The sequence below is a fragment of the Desmodus rotundus genome, chromosome 11, assembly GCF_022682495.2.
Source record: "Desmodus rotundus isolate HL8 chromosome 11, HLdesRot8A.1, whole genome shotgun sequence".
NCBI classification, from domain to species: Eukaryota; Metazoa; Chordata; class Mammalia; order Chiroptera; family Phyllostomidae; genus Desmodus; species Desmodus rotundus.
In genome coordinates this window covers 90,499,018-90,520,766 of record NC_071397.1, presented here as the reverse complement: position 1 = coordinate 90,520,766, position 21,749 = coordinate 90,499,018, and the positions used below count along the sequence as shown (strand labels likewise).

The following is a 21,749-nucleotide window of genomic DNA, read 5'->3' as shown; positions in this document are numbered from 1 at the left end:
ATTTTTTAAAAAGCAAAATGTAATATTTTAAGATGTAATCATATACCCTTTATTTTCAGAGATCTAGCTTCCAGCAAAAAATGAAGCGATGAATGTTTGGGTAAAGTCAAGTCCTTTCACTTTCTCTTACTATCAATTAGGTACGTTCAGCCTGTAGCCTTTGATGGACCACTGCCAGAATCTCTCTTCACCGAAGGAGTCACCCCCTAATGCGGACCCTGAGCGAACAAGCCTGCCTGCCTTGCCTGCTGGGTCCAAACACACAGGGCCGCCCCTGCTCAGGCTGACTGCGCACGGAAGAAGAAAAACTGAGCTGAGGGATGATGACGGTGCCCAAGGAACCAACCCTGCGTGCCCCGGCTTGGCATCACGTCCTCAGAGGGGCTCCTGCAAACCCTCATACTGCAAAGACATACGCAAAGAGGTCCTCCGTGGTATGTGCTGCCTTTGTTCTTGTTTAAAAATAGGTTGACTTATTTTAATCAAGCCATGGTTTTGGGAGGTACTTATTGTAATAACAAGTACAAACTACATCCCTTCTGGCTTCAAGTTCGGCGAAGCCCAGACACCTCTGGCTGATGTCTGATGCCACCGAGTAGAGCAAGGACCTCAAATGCGCATGGGGTCGGGCATTGTTTGAAAGTACTGGCCCAGAGCCTCCCAGGAGCCGGGGGTGGCAGCTGAGGAGCTTGGTCTGAAGGCAAAGAGCAACGGCTTCAATCACTGTATAATCTCTCTGCGCTTCCAAGTCTGCATCTATAAGATGTGCCTTGCAGGGTCTGAGTGATAATCAGTAACACATACATAAGCTCCCAGCCCACTGACCAATTCCAGTCAGCGTTCAATAAATGCTGAGTATTATCAATATCTTATGCTCTGTTTCAGTCTTACAACAATCCATGAAAGGGAAACTTATCTTACTATATTAGAAGTAATAAGGGGGCTCAGAGACACAAGTCATCTGACCGAAGTCTTCAGCTCATAAATGTTCTATTCAGGGCCCAAACCCCAGGTCTCCTCACTTTACACCCCACCGTTCCTTTGATGACCCACACTGGATGCAGAGACTCTAAGAGTATCTGGACAGCGGCAGGCTGAGGGTCCCTTTTTCTGACATGCAGGTTTAGTACTGAACTCTCCACTTGCCCCCTAATGGGGACAGAAGGGTAACTGATGAGAAGACCGCTGCAGTCATTTCTCAAGAACGTTAGTTGCCTAGGTTCTTGGGGCATTCGTTCTTCCTAAGGATCTTAATGAAGCACCAATAATCTTGGAAAAATTCCTCCTTCTATTGCCAGGACTTCCCAAAAGCTCAGGCGAAGGAAGGGAGATAGCCATCAGCCAAAGCACAGATGTTGGTTGGGAAATGACCCAGAGGCTCGCAATGAAGATGCATGCTAGGTTATCCATGCTGACATTACCATTTTCCAGGTTCTCGCTGCTCTCATAGCATCCTGAGTCTCGAGGAGAGCATCCGCTCAGGCCCTGGCTGTCTACAAGCAGCCTCTCCTGGGACCCTGACTGGTCGCTGTTACCTGCAAAAGGGGAACACGAAGCATGGGATCACAAAGGGAATGAAAAGCAGAGGTTTCAAAGTCAACCAAACCTGGTTTTACCCTCCGTGACCGCTGTGCATACCCCACATTTTTAAGCCTTAGACTTTTGGAAGAATGCTAGTTATTTTCAAGTAAATGAGATACAAAAGGAATAAGATCTGAACATTTTTCTTTTCAAACATTTTTCTTTTCTCTTCAAGTATCACATGAAAATAAATTTGGAGATTGAGAGTACGTTTGGAGTATGTCGATGCCTGAAGTTACTCAGAGGGTGACTCTGGCCTCGGGCCAGTCGCCCAGTCACTCAGTCACTGAGACAGGAATTCTGAGCACTGTGTCCACAGTGGGGGTGGGGGAGAGCAATCGGAGGGCTGGTCCCATGGCGAGGCGGCGCAGAAGCGAAGCATGAGCATGTCCCTTTCACAAGGAGCTGTTAAGTCCTCTGCCTTTTAGAAATCTCTAAGATGTGTGTTTTAAATTATTTCTCTCATGCTTTCCAAGTTGAGAAGCTAATATAAAAGTGTCAAATGAAATATCAAATTTTATTCCAATTTTCAAGCTATCTTTGGCCTCGGTGACACATGCCAGCCCTTGCATTACATGTCAACGAAGTAAGGCGGCAGAAGGGGACCCGAGCCCTGTACCAACAAGAGCCCAGCGGTAAGTCCTAGTGCTGGCTGGCCCGCGTGAGAGGGCTTTCCTTCCCTCTGCGTTGGGTCAGCGTTTCTGTTCAAAGGGTAAGGCTCAGGGCGCATCCTACGTGGGGCGCTGAGGAATGACTACCCCTAGGGCAGATGGCTGAAAGGTGGACGTCCTCATTCGAAGGAAGCCTTCTAAAGAGAAGCAGATGTTTCCGTGGCGTGCAAGTCCGCCTAGCGTGAGTCACGTGGGAAGTCCCGGGGGCCTGCTCCAGCCAGCAGTGTCACTCCGCGCGTTGCATAACAAGGGCACGTGCGGCCTGACCTGGGACTGAGGTTTCAGGAAGAACCTCTTTGTCTTATTGCGCAGAGCACATGCGTGCTCCCGTGACACAGAAACCAGGAAAACATCTTCTACACAAAATAACCAGCTGCACGAGGAACGACGTTCCTTTTCTCTTCACTCGTCCTCTCCCTACCGCACACACGAGGAAGAAAGAAATCAACAGACCAGAAATCCGATGCCTTTCCTCGGGTCATTAAAAACGTAAAATAAATTGTGGGAAGGCAGAGGGCAGCCATTCCACATCTGTGCTGGATGTTTCGGCTGTCCGCTCACCACTTCCTGTTTGTATCTCGCACGTGGAAAGCATTTTATCACACGAATCGTGGCCGAAATTATGGCAGAGTAGGCCCTTAAATTAGACCCCCAAGTTAAGAAGTGTTATTTTTAAAACAATGAATGAAAAAGTAACTAATCGGAAGCACAAGAGCAAATCCTACCCCGTCCCCTGCACAAATGGAACATTCTAGGGTGATGTCCTCATTGTGTGGAAGGGTCTGCGGATTTGGAGTGGCCTTTGTCCTAGCCTAGCATGTTATTTAGGGAGTATCATTACTCCTAAAATGAGGGCTTTGAGGTATCAGTTACAGCCGGGAAGAGGAATGAACTAGTCTGTCCTTGTGAGACAGCTCAGTATACTGCTTCGGCTGTACTCCATTGGTCAGCAGACTCCAAAGTGCTGACCAATGGGAATCACGCTGAAAACCTGCCCCTCCGCTGCAGGAAGACACAGCCTACGTCTGCCTCTTTGGGGACGCCACCCTTATCAGACACAGCACCGAGGGAAGGGCACATTCACACTGCCTAGGAAACAGTCCAGTTTATAAAACCATGAGGCGTATGTCCCTTTCTTTCACTCAGCAGCTACTGAGCGGAAAACTGCATCAGAGAGAATGAAGAGGTGGGGCACCCCTTGGAAGTGCAGCAGATTCAAGGCCATATCCTCTCCGTGTACTTACTGTAATTGATGTCAAGGTACAAAGAGGAAAGAAGGGGAGCTAGAACCATGAAATTTCTCACAGACAAACAAGAGCAGAGGACTGGGTTGTGGGGCTGAAACCCCACTGCTATCGGACGAGAGTCGCCTCCACAGGGAACCCAGCCGGAAGGCTGGCGCAGCCCAGGCCTGGGCGCCACAGGGCGGTTAGTGGCTGTGCTTCCTGCTCTTTGGGAGGCTGAGCTAGAAGACTTGCAAGATCTCTGAAATCTCTGTAGATCTCTGCATCTATCCAGTGTCTATACATTTAGTTGGACATATACCTACTGTGTTCCTATACATTATCAGTTACTTAGAAAACTGCTTAAACACAGAACTGAACTGAATGTAAACTCTTAAAATCTGGACCCAGAGCCTCATCACTAATCAGCACCCCCACACCCTGGAAGCCTTTGTTTTAGAGCCAACACAAGAAGTGCTGTTTTACGCGTTAGGAATGCCGTGGCGGTGGCACATCATACATTTGAATGGAGATTTGGGAAGAAGCAAAGAGCCCTCCTTGGACATCTGAGTGAGCATCACTGCTGGGCAAAGATTCCCCGTTACAAAATATCTCCTGGTGCAAACCACAGGATGTGCTTCCAGGAAGGACAATGAGCCTGAGCCAATGAGATTACAACAGAGACTCGGCCCAGAGCCTGCGTTATACTCAAGTTTTCAGCATTGCTCCTCCTACGTTCTGAATGGTAAAGGACGAAACGGATAGGGCTTATAAACCAGCTGTTCTCAGAATCTGAGGCAGAGCAAATGAGCTATTTTACAGAGCAGATGTGGTCCAGAAGACCAGATGATTTAACTTTAATTGTTGTTAATACAGCTGGTTGGCCATGCCGGGCCCCGGGCCAGGCTCTTTAACTCACAGCCTGGCCATGGACCCACAAGAGACAACTCGAACACTAATGACACCTGATTATAAACTAGCACGTACTACAGAACACAATGCCCTGCAGATCTGCCCGCGAAGGCAGTGCGTTTATCTAAGGGTCAGACATCTCTATGACGGCGTGTGGTCCCCCATGTTATCAGTTAATTTAGGGGGAGGACCTCCCGAGCAGAAGTTGTGTCACTGGGCTGAGAGAGACACTTGCTTCCTTGTCTCCTGGGCCCAATACCTTCAGTAATGTATAATTTTTTTCCACCATTAACCATGGTTTTGGTGTGTCTTACCAATAGAAATGCTATTAGCTACGGATATCCCTGAAGCAGAGCACGTGGAAGAAAACGCATTGAAGAGTAAAGAGCGAGATGAGACTAAGTTAACGGAGCAAAGGACGCCATGTATTCAAATAGACTTCATAAAAGCCGCGAGCCCACTGAATTCAGTTCATGCTCTGTAAAAACAAGCTATCGTTTCGGCCGAGCCTCTGGGATGTGGAATTCTCTGCTCTGTGCATTCACTGCAGCCATGTCCCCCTCCTTTAATGGAAGCTGAAGAATCTCACTTATTCGTGAGCCCACCTATTCAGGGAGAGAAGAACTCGTGTGCTCTGAGGCGTGACTAACCCCCGGCTGCGTAGCACACTCTCAATTCATCAGGCCCTTTCATGCCCGGGTACCCTAAGCACCGGCAGAAGGCCACAGCCCAAGAGTTCCTAGCGCCATGGCTACTGTGTTTCTTAAGGAAACTAATTCCATTCTCAGCCACTTGCAGCAGCGTTTTCCTCAACTACTGCCTAGACCTAGACACATGCTGGGAAAGACATCAGAGTAAGGCCGTCCTTTGCTCCTGCATCACCAGGGAGGCCTGCACTGGGAATGTATGTCTGTGCTGTGTGGCATAACACAAAAGTGACCTCGGCTGTGGAGAGAGCAGGACCAAACGGTGACTCCGGGGCCCTGAGCACAGGCTGGCTGCTTACAGGAGGACTGCTGGTGACCTGCGGACATGGAGCTCTGACACGAACACCCCTGTGCGGAGACAGCGGGGGGGGGGGGGACGACTTACTGTCATACTCCTGTAACAGCTCCACCGCGGTCAGGAGAACTGCTCTGTGCTCTGGGTCCCTGATATTTAACTCATCCAAGTCTTCCTCCTCCAGGAGCTTGAAGGTGTCCAGATCTTCATACCCATTGAACAGGAAGGTGGGCATGTGCTCCTGTGAAGGGAAGAACGTCGAAGCACGTCAGCAGGCCCAGCCCGGTGATCCACGACCCACGACCAGCTTCAAACCCCTAAACTTTTCCCACAGTCATTTCTATGCTAATTGAAAGGTAAGTAAGTATCATTTGTAAGCCTCTGCACCTCCCAGTCCTTTGGCTTAGCAGGCAAGTGATTAATCACGGGTTAAGAAGACACGCACTGCAGGCTGAGACGGGCTTCCCCGGCTTGCATTTTAATTGCGCCTGTGCTATGAGCTGCCAGCTTTGGCACCACACAGCTCTTCTTCGGGAAGGCTCTTCTTTCCTTTCCAGAAAGGACTATGACTTCCCCAGAAACAAGAGGGTTTTGCAAGGAGGAGGCAACCTGCCACTATAGCCCCCACCCCTCGCTAGATGTCGGGAATGATGGTAGGAGATGTGGGAGGAGGGACTTCTTATGGTCTCTGGAGCCGAGGGCACAGGGGGGCAGGGGTTGGTGCTTACTGCCCTTCCTGGCAGGAGCTCCACGCTCAGAGCTCCTGGAAAGCTGTTCTTGGGGTGCTAACAGCAAACCATGACCTGGGGCTTAGCTAATGCCCGCAGCAGAGGTCAAGGTCAAGGGCAGTGTTAGAATACTGTTACCTATTTCTGCACAATAATGGCTGCTCATCATAATAATGGGCCGCCCTTGTTGGAAGACATGAGTACCCCCTCCCTGTCCCTGAAAGTGTCCTCCTCGGCTTGCTTAGTTTAGAAGGAGAAGCAATGTGTGACCACAACAGGACGACACTGACTTTCAGGTTAATCCGATCAAGGAGATCCTCCACAGATTTGGGCTGGGGTGGTCTTCCTTTTCTCTTCCTCCTGGTGGGGCGCTTGGGCTTCTCCTCTTCCTCGTTTAGCACGTCCACGTAGATGAATTTGAAGGTGCCCACCTTGTTGTTCAACAGTCCCATCCAGGTGCCCATGGGTGGTTTGCTGATGATATCGATGATGTCTCCTTTCTGTGGCCCAGGGAACAAAGATCTTTCCATTAGGCACACTTCTAAGCAAGAATCACAACTCGAGGAGATATATGAATCATGTAGACGTGAAAACTATAAAGGCCAGAATCAGGGTTCCACAAGTGACCTTATGAATGGGGGTTTGGGAGAGGGCCGGATGGAACCCTCCTCGCTGCGCTGGATTCCACGCAGGCTGGAGGTTTCACAGGCGAGGTGCCTCCCAGTGCTCATGGCTAGGTGGAGGTGCCCGGCTCTCTGAATACCTCACCATCATCCAGAGCTCCTAGGGCTTAGAGAAAGAACTCCTCCCGAATCAAATGCCGGCGGCAATCCCCGCTCTGTAACTGCCCCATACATTTTGTGGAACACCATCTGTCCCATATAAACACCACTGACCATAGAGAGAGAGCAGTAAGGGTTCTTCAGCAGAAGACAGCACAGAAATGAGAGGCTAGAGGGCAACAGAAACTCCAGAGAAATGCTGAGGTCAGAGGTCAGGGCCAAGTGGACGAAGTGGTGAGGACAGAGGGTTAGCACAAGACCCGCCTCTGGGTCCCACATGCTGGCCAGTTGTGTTATTTTCACTGCGGAGGAGACCAGCTTATGAAGGTAGCCGACACTGGCCAGGAGCGCCACCGTAGCCCAGCACTCGACAGCAAGAACAGAGTACCTCTCAAAGAGCCCTGGTCTAAGGCCAGCCAGAGACACACCTTGAGCTTGAGCGAGTCTGTGTCATAGGGACTGGGTGTGAAGTCGGTGTGCACCCTGGCGCGCCCGCAGAAGGGGCCCCGGTAGGGGGGCTCCTCGTCATCACCATCTTCCGACTTGACGCTTTCCCTGTTGCTGGTCGAGGAATCAGTGGTGCTCACGGTCTGACCACCTGCACAGGAAACACGGGAAGAAGGATCACTATGGGTTTTCCGCAGAGCAAAGCCGAAAGACACTGAAGGAACCACAGGTTAGGAAACTAGAGGGCAGAGGAGCGACACTGTGAGCCGCAGGCAGGCCAGGACCAGAGCGGGACCCAGTTCCGAGTCTGGGGAGTATCTGAATGTTCTGATTATTACCCCCAATTAAGCCGCTAATTGGACAGGTGGGACTCCAGCAAGTTGTATCTTTATGTAGCAATGCTGGTGACATCATAAGCCCTTCACACTGACGACCCCTAGGGGGTCTGACATACCATTTTACTCCCATTTCACGAATGAGGAAACAAACTCAGAGAGGTCAAGTAACTTGCCCAAGACCAAGTGCTTTTAAAGCGGTGCATTTAACGGAGGAATCTCCCCCCATACCATTCTGCGGACACCACCACTGGTCAGAGTGGCCGACCAGCACTTGTTATCAGTGACATTTATAATTGTCCTCCCTTCCCCCACCTCTTACTCTATTGGTCCCCTTCATAATGACCTTGAAGATGTCTCCTCTTTCTCCAGATCCTTCCTCTGAGACCCCTTCCCTATCTTCTGCAATCAAAACTCACCACCCGCCTTTTGTGCCACTGCCGTACACCTACTGAACAAATACGACTCTAGGTCCAGATATTTTGCAGGTCCAGCTCCCTAAGAGCATCCAAAGGATGAAAACTTGGGCTTCTTTGTGTTTAAGTTGCCTGGACCTGACACCCAGGAGGTCTGACTTTGATCCCTAAGGAAAGCATCTACAATTACAAAGTAGACGTACTCATCGAGCTCTGTCCGCTCAGAGAACTCCGCAGACTCTCCACAGAACCCCCGGCTTTGAGCTTGGGCTTGTCCACGTGTTCACTGTCAGGCTGGGAGGAGGGAGGAGAGCCCGGCATTCCATCGAGGCTAGTGTCCTGCAGTGGAGTTTGACAAAAGTATGTTTCATCAGAGTGGATGACCGCTGTTTTGTAATTCAAAGCAATTTAGCCCTAAACTAAATCAATCAAAGTTGATGCCTCAGCCAACATTCTCCTGCTGTTTAATCCATGTTCTTACTCCGTTTTAAAGTTGTAGCCTATATAACTACTAATTAAACACTTAAAAATTATTTTTCATGCTCAAATAGAAGTTCTTGAAATCCCCGAGAAAACCCTATCTACCTCCTAGACGAAATATTTCGTTAAAGGCTTAGAGACTGCTGGCATATTCAACAGTCCAGTAATGAAGCTGGACTCCAAATGCACATCGGGCAGAATCTACTAGAGTAAGGGAATATTTAATCATTTGAAGAGAAACATTTACACACACAAAAGCATATTCCTTGTTTAAAAAGAAAAGACCAGATTCTTATGCTTCTAGTAACACAAATTATTGAAACTGGCTAATGAAATACCAACTTAGGACCCAGATATGTAGCAAGAACACTGTTTTTCAGTCTGTGAAGTGTCCATAGGTCTGAGTTGTTATCAGTTGTCCCCAGGCTTTAGGATCACCCAGTTCTTTTTCATGCTGTTAGGAAAAAGCTGTGATACCCCTTTCAGGTCACTTTTGGGGTGGCCGTGCCATCAGCGTGGCAGCCCCTCGTTTGCACGTGGAGGCACAGCAGGCTCATTTGATGCGGGTGCGACAGTGCCTCTCCCCTAAAGCTGGCAGTGAGAAGGGTTTACTTGCCAAAACAGAAGCCTCTCTGGCACATTCACAGCCCTGGGCGCACCATGCTGTCCAAACAAAACCTGTTATTTGCATGGTGCCGACTCATCAGAAGGACTTTAACAGGAGTCTGCGGGGCCCGCAAACATCTGAGGACAACAACTGTGGCCGCTTCTGATCCAACATAGCCTGTGCTTTACACTTAAGGAAAGTGAGCAGATGACGTTGAAAACAAAACTCTCAACAGAGGTGCCATGATTGAGAAGTTACTGACGCTACAAAGTACTAGTCCTTGAATATAGTTTCATTTCTAAATCACAAAATAAGACACCTACCCAACTAGGTTCTTTTTTTTATGCTTCTGCTAAAAGCACACATGCTTTCATTTTTAAAATAGTGATATCAAATATACATCTCTGATACTGTCTGTTCTTAAATGCTTTTAAAAATTATTAACTTATTCATCACATATGTATGTGATGTTGGATTACCTCCAACAACAATAGGCACTATTGCAAGAAAGAGACACATAACAGGAACGGAGCAGATAAAAATCCTTACTGGATGGGTTGGTATATTTACTAAAAAGTTAAAAAAAATAAACAAAGCTTACAACATTAATCTCCTCTCCCCAAAAAGTATTATAATGTTCACTTATCCCTTCTCTCTTTTCACTTATGTGACATGACTGCTTTTAAAAAGCAGACAACCAAGAATACAAGACAGGCATATAGTAGTAAAATTATAGAAAAATGCTCAAGTGACATGAAAGTTCCATGCTTATGATCCATGAAGCAGACCACCCCTGCAGGTGTTAAATTTACATGAGCTTTTAGGGGAAAAGCCAACTAAATGAAGTGCTTCATGTGAGAGGCGCTGCTTTCATTGGCATAACACTGGCTTCCTAGGAGAGTGCAGTTTGCTTGGTTTCTGGTCAGAAACATAGACCACCATCACCCCCACACCCAGACGGCCCAGAAATGCAAAGAATACTGAACACAGTCGTAGGGAAGATACACTGGAGGCAGCCCCGACTTCCCCTGTAGTGCTAGTAAGCCAGGGTTTCTCTGCCTGAGCACCATCAGCATTTTGGATGAATGATTGATTCCATGTCAAGGGGGTGCCATCCTGTGCATGCCTCCCTGGTCTCTGTCCACTAGATGGCAGTAGCACCCACTCCACCCAAGCTGTGACTGCCCAGATGCCCCAAGGTGGGGCGGGGGGGCAAAATCACCCCCAGCCCCTGTGAAAACCACTGCAGCAAACTGATGCAAACTGAAGATGTCCTGCAGGCTTTGTCTGAGTCAATGTGGATGGCGGAGCCAGCTAGTCCGTGTTCACAGTGATCCAAACGAGGCAATGCTTGGGTTTTAGCTTACTGTGCCCACCAGAGGGCAGCAGCGGAGCCACAAAGTCCCCATCCCTGGTTTTATCTGGTAGATAAAGCAGCATTACCTACATAGTTCAGGTAGACAGCCAGCACACACAAGTACTTCAACAGACTACAAAATGAACTACAGAGGTGCCGGAGGAGAGCGCTTTGAAAACCTAATGGTCAGAATCGGCGAAAGGCTCAGCTCTCCACAGGTCTTTATTCCCTCCACCCACACAATTAAGACGGAAACTGTTCTTTCTAGTGATGGGATACTCTAGAATTGGAGGGGATCAATTCTGTGACATCTTAATGGCTGCAGATAGAGCCGGTGAGCAAAAACCTCCCCTTGGATACATGATTCCTATCCAAGACCTGTGGCCAGGAAGCGCTTTCTGAGTTTGCTGCTCAGACTGCTGTGTATTCTAGAACAACTTGGGCTGCACTGGAGAAGTCAGCTGCCTAAGGAAACTTGATTGTCTTCCTTTTAGATTCGATTCTGGTGACATCCACTTTAGGAAGGGGTATTTTTAGAAAATAAAATCCTTCCTTTGTGTGTAAATTTTACTGTTCATTGCACTAAAGAAGTATCATTTTTTCACATGTCTCTTTCCTTCCATCTATATGTAGTAAGAAGTTAAGGCCTGCATTTTGTATTCTCAGCACCAAGCATGGTGCCAAAATGACCCTAAGTGCTTAAGAAGTGCTTGTGGTACCAAATGTTCACCTGCGGAAACAGAGCATGGTCCCAGAGCCAGGTAAACACCAATGAAAGTCTGTGTTTAGTGCCATTTACAACTTCACACTGACCGCCCTCGGCTTCCCGGCCACCGGGAGGAACCACGGGGACTTCTTGCTCGGCAGCTGCGTACCTGCTCAGACACAGAGCTGCTGTATTTTTTCGACATTCTCTTCCTCATTGTCTCTTTTACTGATTTGACCTTTTTTCCAAGAGAGATGCGGGAGGCAGTAGGTGATTTGATGACTTCCTTGTACACAAAATCTCCTTCTTTACCCTGCAAAACAAAACAAATTCCTCTAATCACAGAAAATAAAGTCCCCAAACAGGTTTTATTATCCAAACCATTAACGTTCTCTCTCAGAAAAGTCCTGGCATCCCCCAGGACTTTGAAATTTTTCCTGTGTTAAATCAGGGCTATATTATTAATCATTTAACTTTTCTTTTGTTTTTTTCAACTTTTTTAAATTTTTCAATTACAGTTGACATTCAACATTATTTTATATTCATTTCAGGTGTCTGTTATTTATCTTTTTTATTAGAAATTGAAAGCTACTCACTAAGGGGCTTTTGTTTGTTTAAAGTGGGATGTGAGATACTTCTTATTTTATTTAATCTTAGTATATTCTTCTCCTATTATACTTTTTTCCATCATTTTAAATACCCACTGACTGCATTTCATCAGTAAAGAGTGATTTAGATGAACCAATATTCACATAATCCCAGAGGTCGGGGAGAAGAGAACGGCAGTAAGAGAATTGCCCAGGAAAGGGTGAGAACACAGTAGGAAATCTCGGTCATTACAAGTCAGCATCTGATCGGATCTGCATCAGTACAGTCAACACCTAAGAGCGAGGGAAAAAAAACTTCATACTTTCTTTTATTGTTTAAAAGATTGGCTACATAAAACTATTGGTTTACAAATCAATAAAACTAGATGTCTAAATAAAATAGTTTTATTCTTCCAGGAAATTCTCAAACACTTCACAAATCACAGACGAGTGTTTTAGCTGACACCTGATCACAATGATATAAAGCAGTTTGCCGACAAAATGCACGAGGGAAAACAAAGTGGTACATCAGACTCGCCTACACCTGGGGCCCACGCAAGGGAACACAGGGAGCAAAGCTCGTACACACCTGTCCCCAGACTGGGATCCGGAAGCAGCAGGTCCTAGCAGCCAGGAACCTGGGCCCTCAGGACTCTGCTTTGCTTTGTCCCCAAGGAGACTGGGTTCATTCCAGGACATCCCAGATCAGAAAGACCTAGGCTTAATATGGGGCTATGCACTTGGCCTATGATAAAACTGGGTTTTAGAGATTCTGGCAAATACTCTCGGAGTCCAAATCACAGGGCTCCACCCCACCGTGCTGCTTGTGTGTTGCAGTCATGAGCACTGAACACTAGTGAGACCGTAGAGGCCGAAGCAGATGGCTGCATGTGTGACTTGGAGACGAGGGGAAACACAGGCATAGAAGGAGTGGGGGTACTGTAAGGAGAGAGATGGCAGTCCCATGGAAGAGAAGGGTCTCTGGGGGAGGGGGCTGGGTGCAAAGGTGGAGGGATTAAGCAAAGAAAAGCCTCCCAGACCCAGACAACCGCATGGTGATTACCAAAGGGAAAAAGGGGTTGGAAGGAGGTGGAGGAGGATAAACGGGGGTTAAACAGTGATGGACGGAGATTTGACTTGGGGTGGTGAACACACAATACAACATACAGATGAGCCCTGGCTGGTGTGGCTCAGTGGATTGAGCTCTGGCCTATGAACCAAGGGGTTGCCAGTTCGATTCCCAGTCAGAGTACATGCCTGGGTTGCAGGCCGGGTCCCTGGTTGGGGGTGTGCGAGAGGCAACCAGTCGATGTATCTCTCACACATCAGTGTTTCTCTCCCTCTTTTCCTCCCTCCCTTCCCATCTCTCTAATGGGAAATAAAAATCTTTAAATATATACATATACACATATGACATAGAATTATATACCTGAAACCTATAATATTAACCAATGTCACCCCAATAAATTCAATTAAAAATTCAATAAAAAATTTTTTTACATGTGTGACATAGGTCTTCTTTTCAAATATGATTTAGGATCACCAAGGAAAAGGTTCCCAGTACCAATTTCAAGGACACTTGATGTGAAACTATGCCAACCACATCGCCTGCATCTGAGCCTCCTGCTTTTCCGCTGCTGTCTACTCACCACTGGGTCAGAATTATTACTGCCAATGTGCAGGGAACGATTCGTCAAGTCAAATCCTCCAAAACTGCAGGTTCTCTGTGGAAAGGAGAAGGCAGGGCCGTTAGGACAAGTCAGCACGCAGTGCATCAGCCCGACACAGTCCCCACCTGCAGGACGTCACTGAACCACGGATGCGATACAGGATGAAGGTAGGACGAGAAATGATGAGGCAAAAAATACATGATTCATGTCACAAGGAAACTTCCCTCAGTTTACCCTCGCACAGGCCGCCGGGACGGTGCTTACACCTGCAGTCCAAAGTCCCCTCCTGGTCACACAAAAGCCAACTGGTTAAAAAACAAAAACACAGGACGAAAAACCATCCACAGGTTAACTGCTCCCAGTTTCCATCGCTTAGCAACAGACTTCCGCGCCCAGCCCCCTGATCTAAGCTGCACACAGTCGTGGTGAGGAGGGAAGCCATGCGCTCAGGAGGGTCTTGGAATCCCAGGTCCGAAATCCTCTGGCTCTGCCAGCGATGGATGGCAGGCCTTACTAACAGACTCTTTTGTTTAGTTTTAAATCACTAAGAAAGGGGAAAATAGGTTATGTTTATAGTAGCCCAAGCAGGCCAAGAGGATTACTCACTCATTGCTTTTCTGACCTAGCCAAAAATGCTGGTAAGTTTCCCCTCTAACTGCCTGATTTCATTAATTATGACCTTTTTCTCGGTGCATGAAGTGGAGATACATTTGTCCAGAGAAAAAAAAGTTGATTCCATGGCTATCTTTGACCGCACTTCTTAATTCCAATAGGAAAAGCACAAATGTGATGAAAAACGAACACTTTAATGTTCTTTCCATTGGTTTCAAATTTTGTGAAACTGCATATATTTCAGTGATTTTTATATTTTGAAAGCTTGGTTCGAATTCCCTTTCATTTTTTTAGCAAAAGCTACCCAAGGACTATCTCCCTGACCCTCCCTGCACCAAAAAATCTGTTAAAAAAAAAAAAAAAAGAGAGAGAAACTTAAAGCACACTAATTCTTGTTACAACTGATTATCTTTTAAGATACTGGTAATAAAAGTTGAATAGCAGAATTAGGTTCCATAATCTGCATAATGTTTCTCACCAAACTCTAGTTAATAGCTATTAAATACAAGAAACGAACACAAAGCACAATGTATACTATAAACACTATTGAAAATAAACGTACTTTAGATACAAATTAAATGAGTTGAAAAAGAAACATCCAGAAGTAAAAATGCCTAGGTTTTTGAAGTCACACGGATGTGGCTCCACATCCTGGTTCTCCACTTGACTCGCTGTGTGACCATAGGTAAAATACATAAAACTCTGAGTTTTGTTTCCTTCAACTGTGAACTACTACCTATCTCATATATTTGAAGACTTCTAGCATACTACTCGGTACAAAGCAGACACTCTTATGAATGTTACTTTCTTCCACTACTTCTCGTTTGGGCTACACTGAGGACAGTAGCTTGTCCCAACAATTGTTATATTGAAGTTTAGGCTTAGACAACATTTTAGTTCTATGCCTTACATTCTGGGAGCTTCAACTGTAAAACCAGAGCATCCCAGGAATGGGTCCAAGAGGGAGAGCTGGCAGGTGCAGCAGAAGGGAGGGTGAGGCGATGCAGAGTGGGACAGGAGGTGTTTCAGGATGTCGCACAACTGTCCCCCTTCACCACAGTCGTCACTGCTTTTTTAAATAGTCTACCACAGACAGGAGGTCCAGCCAACATCATTCTAACTTTATATTAAACACCAATGGACAATCTGATTTCCCTTACAATCAGCTCAACTAGACCTGTATCTATTCTATACAAACAGAAAGACCTCTTTTTGCAAAAACACTCACCAAATCCCCTAACCTTGAGAGCAATGCTATGAATACCTCTCCAGGCTAATTTTTAACATTAATTTCCCTTTCGAGCTTATAATGTCGAATAGATATTTCTCATTTTTGCAAAGGCAGTGATTGTATTCCAGCTCTTTTCCTGTGACTCCAGGCTTCACATACACAGTATGGTGCCCAGATGCCGCCTCATTTTATGGCTTTTGCACTTTCCTGCTTTAAATTCCAGCATTAACTGCAACCCTGGAGCCCAGCACGTTGTTTCTGAGGCATACGAAATAACTGACAAAGAATTTTATGTGGAAAGTGTAACAGTAATAAATTAGAAGCCCATTTATATCTTCATATGCCTGCTGTATGCATTTATTCCTGAAATAAAAGCTTAAAGAATGGACCAGTTTTTATAACCACCACCTAAAACCTCTCCCAGCGACAGGCTAAGATATCTGGAAATGATTCTTCTTTATCAGGTAGGAGAACAAAGACTGTAACAATGAACATTGAACTAATCTCTACCTTTCAGTAACATCAAGCAGTGCGCAAAGTGCTCCCCCTTCGACAGAGAAGAGAGACTTTCAGAGAGAATAGTGAAAGAGAGTAAACCAATCTTCAACTTCGGTGGTCTCCATCAGTGAAGTCTGTATACAGTGAGGTTTGTACAGTTCATACTCCTCACGTGCCGGTAACTGTAAGAGCAGTTCAGAGAGATGCTTGTGGGTGGGGAGGTCCAGGCAATGGGATGGTCATGCAGTTGGAAACATGTTTTTTGGGGGAGTGGGTTGAAGTTTAAAAATGGACAAAATTCCAAAATGTCATGCATGTCTGTTCCACCAAACGAAAACTGAATGACCAAATAAAAAGTGAGACAAGTGACCATTTTCGGTGAATACGAAGCATTATCATTTCCCTGAGGTTTCATCAAGCAAACATGGCACTTTTTTTGAAAGACAGAAAGATCAAGGTTGAAGACTAAAGAAAAAACTGTGCACGTTGGATAAATGTAGGAGATATATGACAAAAGAATAGGAAAAAAAAAACTTTTGAAATAAACCAAGCAAAGAAATTTTCTCAATCTCTTAAAAATAAAAAGTTCTTTCTCACACTTAACATTATTTTCCCTTATATTCACTGACTAATTAGAAAGTTTTGTTTTCCTGATTGTACAACAACTGACTTACAATAACAGGTACGTGCAAACTCCTCATTTTGCACTGAACACATATTTCAACAAGTATTAGTACTGCCCAGCACGGCCTCAAGCTCACAGCACCTTGACGACATCCAGCCTCCGTGACACCTGGCACAGAGATGACATACGCCACTTTTACGGGGGGGGATAAAATGCTCAGAGATCCTTGCTGAATGTCAGTGAAGAACCAGTCACTGTACCACAACATTAATTGGCTCAAATCTTAGAAATGGAACTTCTGGACAGAAAAACCCTGATCCAGTTGCATCACTAACCTGGTAGTACACAGTGTGAGGTGCACACGAACAACTCCCAGGGCTCTGTGTGGGAAAGCGACTTAAACTCATGAATCGGAGTCATCAATTAACACAGGAGAGGTGACTCCGTTTTATCGAGGCCATGCCAAATGGCAGAGGCACATAAACTGGGCGGAACACTTCTAAAGGTAGAAAGTAAATCACAGCAAGACTGGTTAACCACAAGCATTTTAAAAAAGATTTGTGGCTCAGAACTGAGTGAGGAAAAAGAATTCTGTTATTTTACGACAGAACAGAACCACCAAAGATGGCCACCATGATGTCAAAAGGACCAGAAGAGAGGTTGCTACTACTAGTATCCAAAGGATCGTGAGACCAACAGGAACGTGAAAAGACGGACAAGCACTAGCCCGAAAGTCAGCTCATGTGGGAAACATGAGGGCCAAGGACAGACCTAAGGACCTTAGAGCAGAGGAGGTCATTGTAAGGACGGCACTGGCCAACGAGTCTCCACTTGCACGGAAGCAGAACTTTATTGAATGAATTTAATTACAGAAATCATCTGGGGAAGAATAGCTCACTGAAGAATGTGAACGGACCCTGGAGGAAGCCCCCACGAGAGGTTGCAAGGTAGCCTATTCCTTAGGCTTTTAAAAAAGGGGGGCACAGCCAGCAGCCCTGAGGGCACCTGGGGACAGCAGGGCCCAGAATTTGGGTGGGAATTTCAGGGAATAAAATACCTATATTCTCAAGCTCAAAATAAGTCATGCCCTGAAAATAAATTTTACAAAGTTTAGTAATTCAGGAATAAAACTAAAAAACATTTTATTATTTGAAAGGAAGTACTTTATTCCTTGCTATGTATAAAAGAACAGAGAGCCATGCAGGACGTTTTTAAATATTTGTTCCTTTGATTAAAAAGATTAAGAACATCCACCAGACTGAAGTAAAAAGCTCTAAGTTTTTGCCCTTTCTAGTTACGAATTTTCCATTTGCTTCCACTGATAAAAGAAACACACTTGACTTCTCCAAATCACCAAAGTGGTGCTTGCAATGGTGGCAATCTTTCCGTGAGCTAGCTCCTAATTGTTTTCATTAAGTAAAACAATAAGCATCTCTTTTAGGGCAGAAGGACCTCTGTTTTGAATCAGCTTCTTTGAGATCAAGTGACACGAAGGCTGGGAAAGAAGACAGCCACTCCCAGAAGGAGGCCGGACCCCACCCCAGTACTCTGAAGGCCCTGCTCTGGATCAGCATCAATGTTTAGTCTTAATTAAAAATCAAACAGCTTCAGCTGGAAAGAGAACAATAGAGAAGAAGGAGAAGCCATTCCGAAATGACAGCAGGGTGGGAAATTTGAGAGGATGGTGGAATGGACCCAGAAGTGAGGACGTCAGAAGTAAAAGAGAGGGGAGGGTACCAAGTTCCGCAAAACAAAGGCCATAATGCTTGACTACACATCATGGAAATGACAAGGCCCTCCTGGTGACCCTCTTGGAGACTCACGGACTTCTGGTGGATTCTCAAGAGAACCCTCTTAGTACAGCGGTCGACTGTGGCGGCCCACTTCCTCTTGGCCTCCTCGTCCTCGTCCAGCAAGCACCGCCTCAGGTCCTGTTTCTCAGCCTTGCTCAGGGTCCTGTCTGAGGCAGGCCGCACTAGCTGGGTCAGGTTCAGGTGGCTGTACAGGCTCCGCTCCACCACGTAGGTGATATTGAACTCGCTGACCGAGGGGCGCCCGCGCACCCTCCTGCTGGGGACGCCACAGCTCCCTCCCCCTTTGGGTCTCTGCCGGAGCAGCTGCAGGTCACAGGTCGTGGTGTTAACTCCTTTTCTGGAGGGGCGCTGGCAGAGGAAAGCTCTGGAACATGAATAATTAGTATCCGTTTTCTTCAAGCGGATTTGCTTGCGGACGCTCTGAACCTCCTCCAGGGACACTAGAAGGTGGTGCCTACGACGGTGGTTGTCATAGAAGCAAATACCATCCGTACTTACCCCGTGGCTCAGGGACCCAAGACTCTTCTTCATCTCGCCCTCAGTTAGGGAGCGGGAAACCTTCTGGGCCTTTTCTTCTTCTGGATAGGAGAAGAAGGTCCCCATCTTCTTGGGGGGCTTAATGAGGCCCCGACTCTCTCCTTTGCTGAAGGTTTTGACCAACTTGCGGCCAGCTCCCCAGATCTCCAGGCTGCTCGATGATGGAGAAGTGGCGACAAAGTCAGAATCATCTTCTGGAGGTTTCTCAGGACAGCCATCAAAGAAAAACGGCTTCTTGTGCACTCCAGAGTAGAGGGCGGACCTCTCATCCAGCACTGGGCAGTTCTCAGACACAGGCTCCTCCCCGCCTGGAGAGGAAATCAGCACAGACAAGGTCAGGGCCCCCCCAGACACACCTTCACATTCTCTCAGACCTTTCTTTATGCACCCCCACCAGAAATAAGCTAGCCCACTCAGACACCACCGTGACACCCCCCACCCCCCCCATCACTTGCACTCTTCATCAACCTGGCTCCCACTCAAACAAAAGCATGTAAAAAAAATAACCGACCTGAGCAAATGTGTGGTTTCACATGAACTTAATGTTAAAAGGTTTCGCATGTGTTTTCCTCTCCCTCTTTAAATAGCTTCGTAGACAAAACACCTTAACAGACCTATTACGAATGCCATTTGGACCATCTAAACCAGTCACCACCCTGATCCGTGCTCCTTAGCATTTGAAGGTGACTAGTCTCCCCAGTTTAAGGGCACTAATCCTCAGAAGCTGAAAATCAGGATCTCTCCCCTTCCGCAAGGTTCTCCTGCTGAGCCTGGTTGCCTGTTTAGACTCGGAGTGTGATGGGTGCTATGTGGCCGACAGCGATTTTTTACTGGTGCATATGCCATATAATTAAATCGCCGAGGGAGCCTGGGTGCGGAAATGCCACAAAGGGTTGTGCCTTGCAAATGCGGCCGACGACTGGTGCCCAGTTGACAGGCCAAACTCACAAAGTGAGGGAACTGAGTGATCCCAGCCAGGCTTTCCCATCAGCTCAGGCCCTGCTAGAAGCAGCAGGGGCATTTAAGGGCCTGCACACACCAGCAGCCCATCCAGTGTTCCACTGCGCCTCAAGGATTCCAGCTCCTGCAGCTTTCGCTGGAGCCAGCCAGGTACCACCGCCAAGCCCTCCGGAGCCCAGTGGAAAGGTCTGGACTTGCTGGCAGGACAACTGAGTTGTTTTCTGCATGTGTGATGTGCACAGATGTGCGAAAAAGAAGTAGGTCAAACTGTGGGTGTAGTGACCCCATCTGGCTGTGTCCCTTTAATTATAAGGAAACTTTTGAGCATGGCAGGTTTCCACCAGCTGAACTGTGAAGGGGAACAAATACAAAGTTTCCTGGAACAGAGGGACGGCGCTAAATATACCAGCTGGGACACGGGTGCCAGTGTGTGGTGAAATGTCAGCGATAAAGGGAGAGGACCGCTCACTGCAGAGTGGGGAGAAGATGAGTGAGTTGGTAGCAGTCCTTTAAAATTCCAGAAGTTTCTTACTCTTCCAACAGAGGGGACTTCCCAGTTACAAACAGGAAAAGAAGGACCACTGCCACGTGTGCAGCCCAAGACTGACTTAGGTGTCAAGGAGCTGGTGGTGGGAAAGGAGAGTTAGAACTGTGTCCAGTCAAAAGCTCTCCACGACCTGCAGCACAAATACACTCCCTGAAGATTTATTCCCAGATCTTTCCGGAGAGTTCAAAATTGGGGTCTAGGGTTCTGACAGGAATTTGCCAGACCAGAGGCAGTGAGGGAATATCATGGAAGTCTCCGGCTACTTCCTCAGGACGTATGATTTATATGGTATGGAGGCCAAGGGCCGCTGTGTTGCCCGAGGTACAAATGGCAACGTCTTCTAGGTGGTCTATTGTCCTTGGCCAAGACGAGAGGCACAGCCCTCTCTGCAAAAGCAGGCCAGTCACAGGTCACGGCTTTCCCGGTAGCCCAGGTATCCACGGAGGTGTGCAAAGGCCCTCATCTACCCACAGTCCCTAGGGGTTTCGGGGAAATCAGGTGCGTTGACTACACAGATTAAGGACCTGTCACTCAGTAGTGGGCTGGAAACTTTCTGGGCTCTGTCTTTAGGGTTGTCATCAGAGACGGCAATACTTCCACGTCACATCTGAGTGTGGGACCAGCTGCGGCACACATGCCCATGACTTACGTAGCTCTGCCTCCTGGTCCTGGAAGCCAGCATCTACTGAGGAGTTTGGAGGGACATGTGGCCAATGTTTCCAAAGTGGCTGTGCCAGCCTGTGCGGAGGGCTGGCCTCCCATGGTGCCGGCTCTTCTGCCTGTGGGGCCCCCGGCCCTGAAACCCCAGCCTGGACTTGACTCCTTGGGTTGGGAGCACTGCCTCCACGATTCTCCTCTGGCTTGAAAATACAACTACCCCACGGGGAGAACGACCATCGAGAGTGCTCACTCTGTCAGAACGTGGTGTGATCGGCTTCACATACTGAACTTTATCTATTTTATTCAGCTGAGATCAGAATTCACAAGGAAGGATGATGTTGATGGGATTGCATATGGAATGACTTAAGGCCGAGAACACAAATTTATGCCCTGGATTCCAGCCCTGGCTTTGCCACTCGGCATCTCCACGACCTTGGGCAATTGCTTTAGTCTCTGAGTCTGTTTCTTAGTAATACCTGCTACGAGGGCATTGAGAGGATAAAAGTAAACAGAAAGAGACTTGTGAAGGTACCCTACAATGCTGAAAAGCCCCGGACATGAGCCAGTGATTCACTATCAGGTTCCATCAAAAGCTGGAGCAATGAGGGAAGGGGGTGGGACAGTATCAGCTCTGGAAGACATAGAAATGGGCAACAGGCACTGGCCGGGCTTACAGTTTAATATTGTCTAGGGTCACCTGTGCCCCAGATAAGGGCTTAAAACTCAAGTTACCAGGTGAGCTTGGGTGAAGGGTTATAACT

At 47.2% G+C, this 21,749-nt stretch overlaps 1 protein-coding gene across 6 annotated transcripts in view; it reads right to left on the bottom strand.

The window, feature by feature from the left end:
- SASH1 (SAM and SH3 domain containing 1) overlaps positions 1-21,749 on the bottom strand; it is a 290,842-nt gene that overhangs the window by 9,099 nt on the left and 259,994 nt on the right. For all 6 annotated transcript variants that reach the window (XM_045188885.2, XM_053913928.2, XM_024551948.4 and 3 more), the window contains 8 exons: positions 18,783-19,129; positions 13,484-13,558; positions 11,417-11,560; positions 8,301-8,436; positions 7,328-7,497; positions 6,408-6,617; positions 5,480-5,630; positions 1,422-1,535 (listed from right to left, as the gene is read on the bottom strand). In XM_045188885.2, the coding sequence (XP_045044820.2) occupies positions 1,422-1,535; positions 5,480-5,630; positions 6,408-6,617; positions 7,328-7,497; positions 8,301-8,436; positions 11,417-11,560; positions 13,484-13,558; positions 18,783-19,129 (1,347 nt within the window). The remainder of the gene's footprint in view (positions 1-1,421; positions 1,536-5,479; positions 5,631-6,407; positions 6,618-7,327; positions 7,498-8,300; positions 8,437-11,416; positions 11,561-13,483; positions 13,559-18,782; positions 19,130-21,749) is intronic.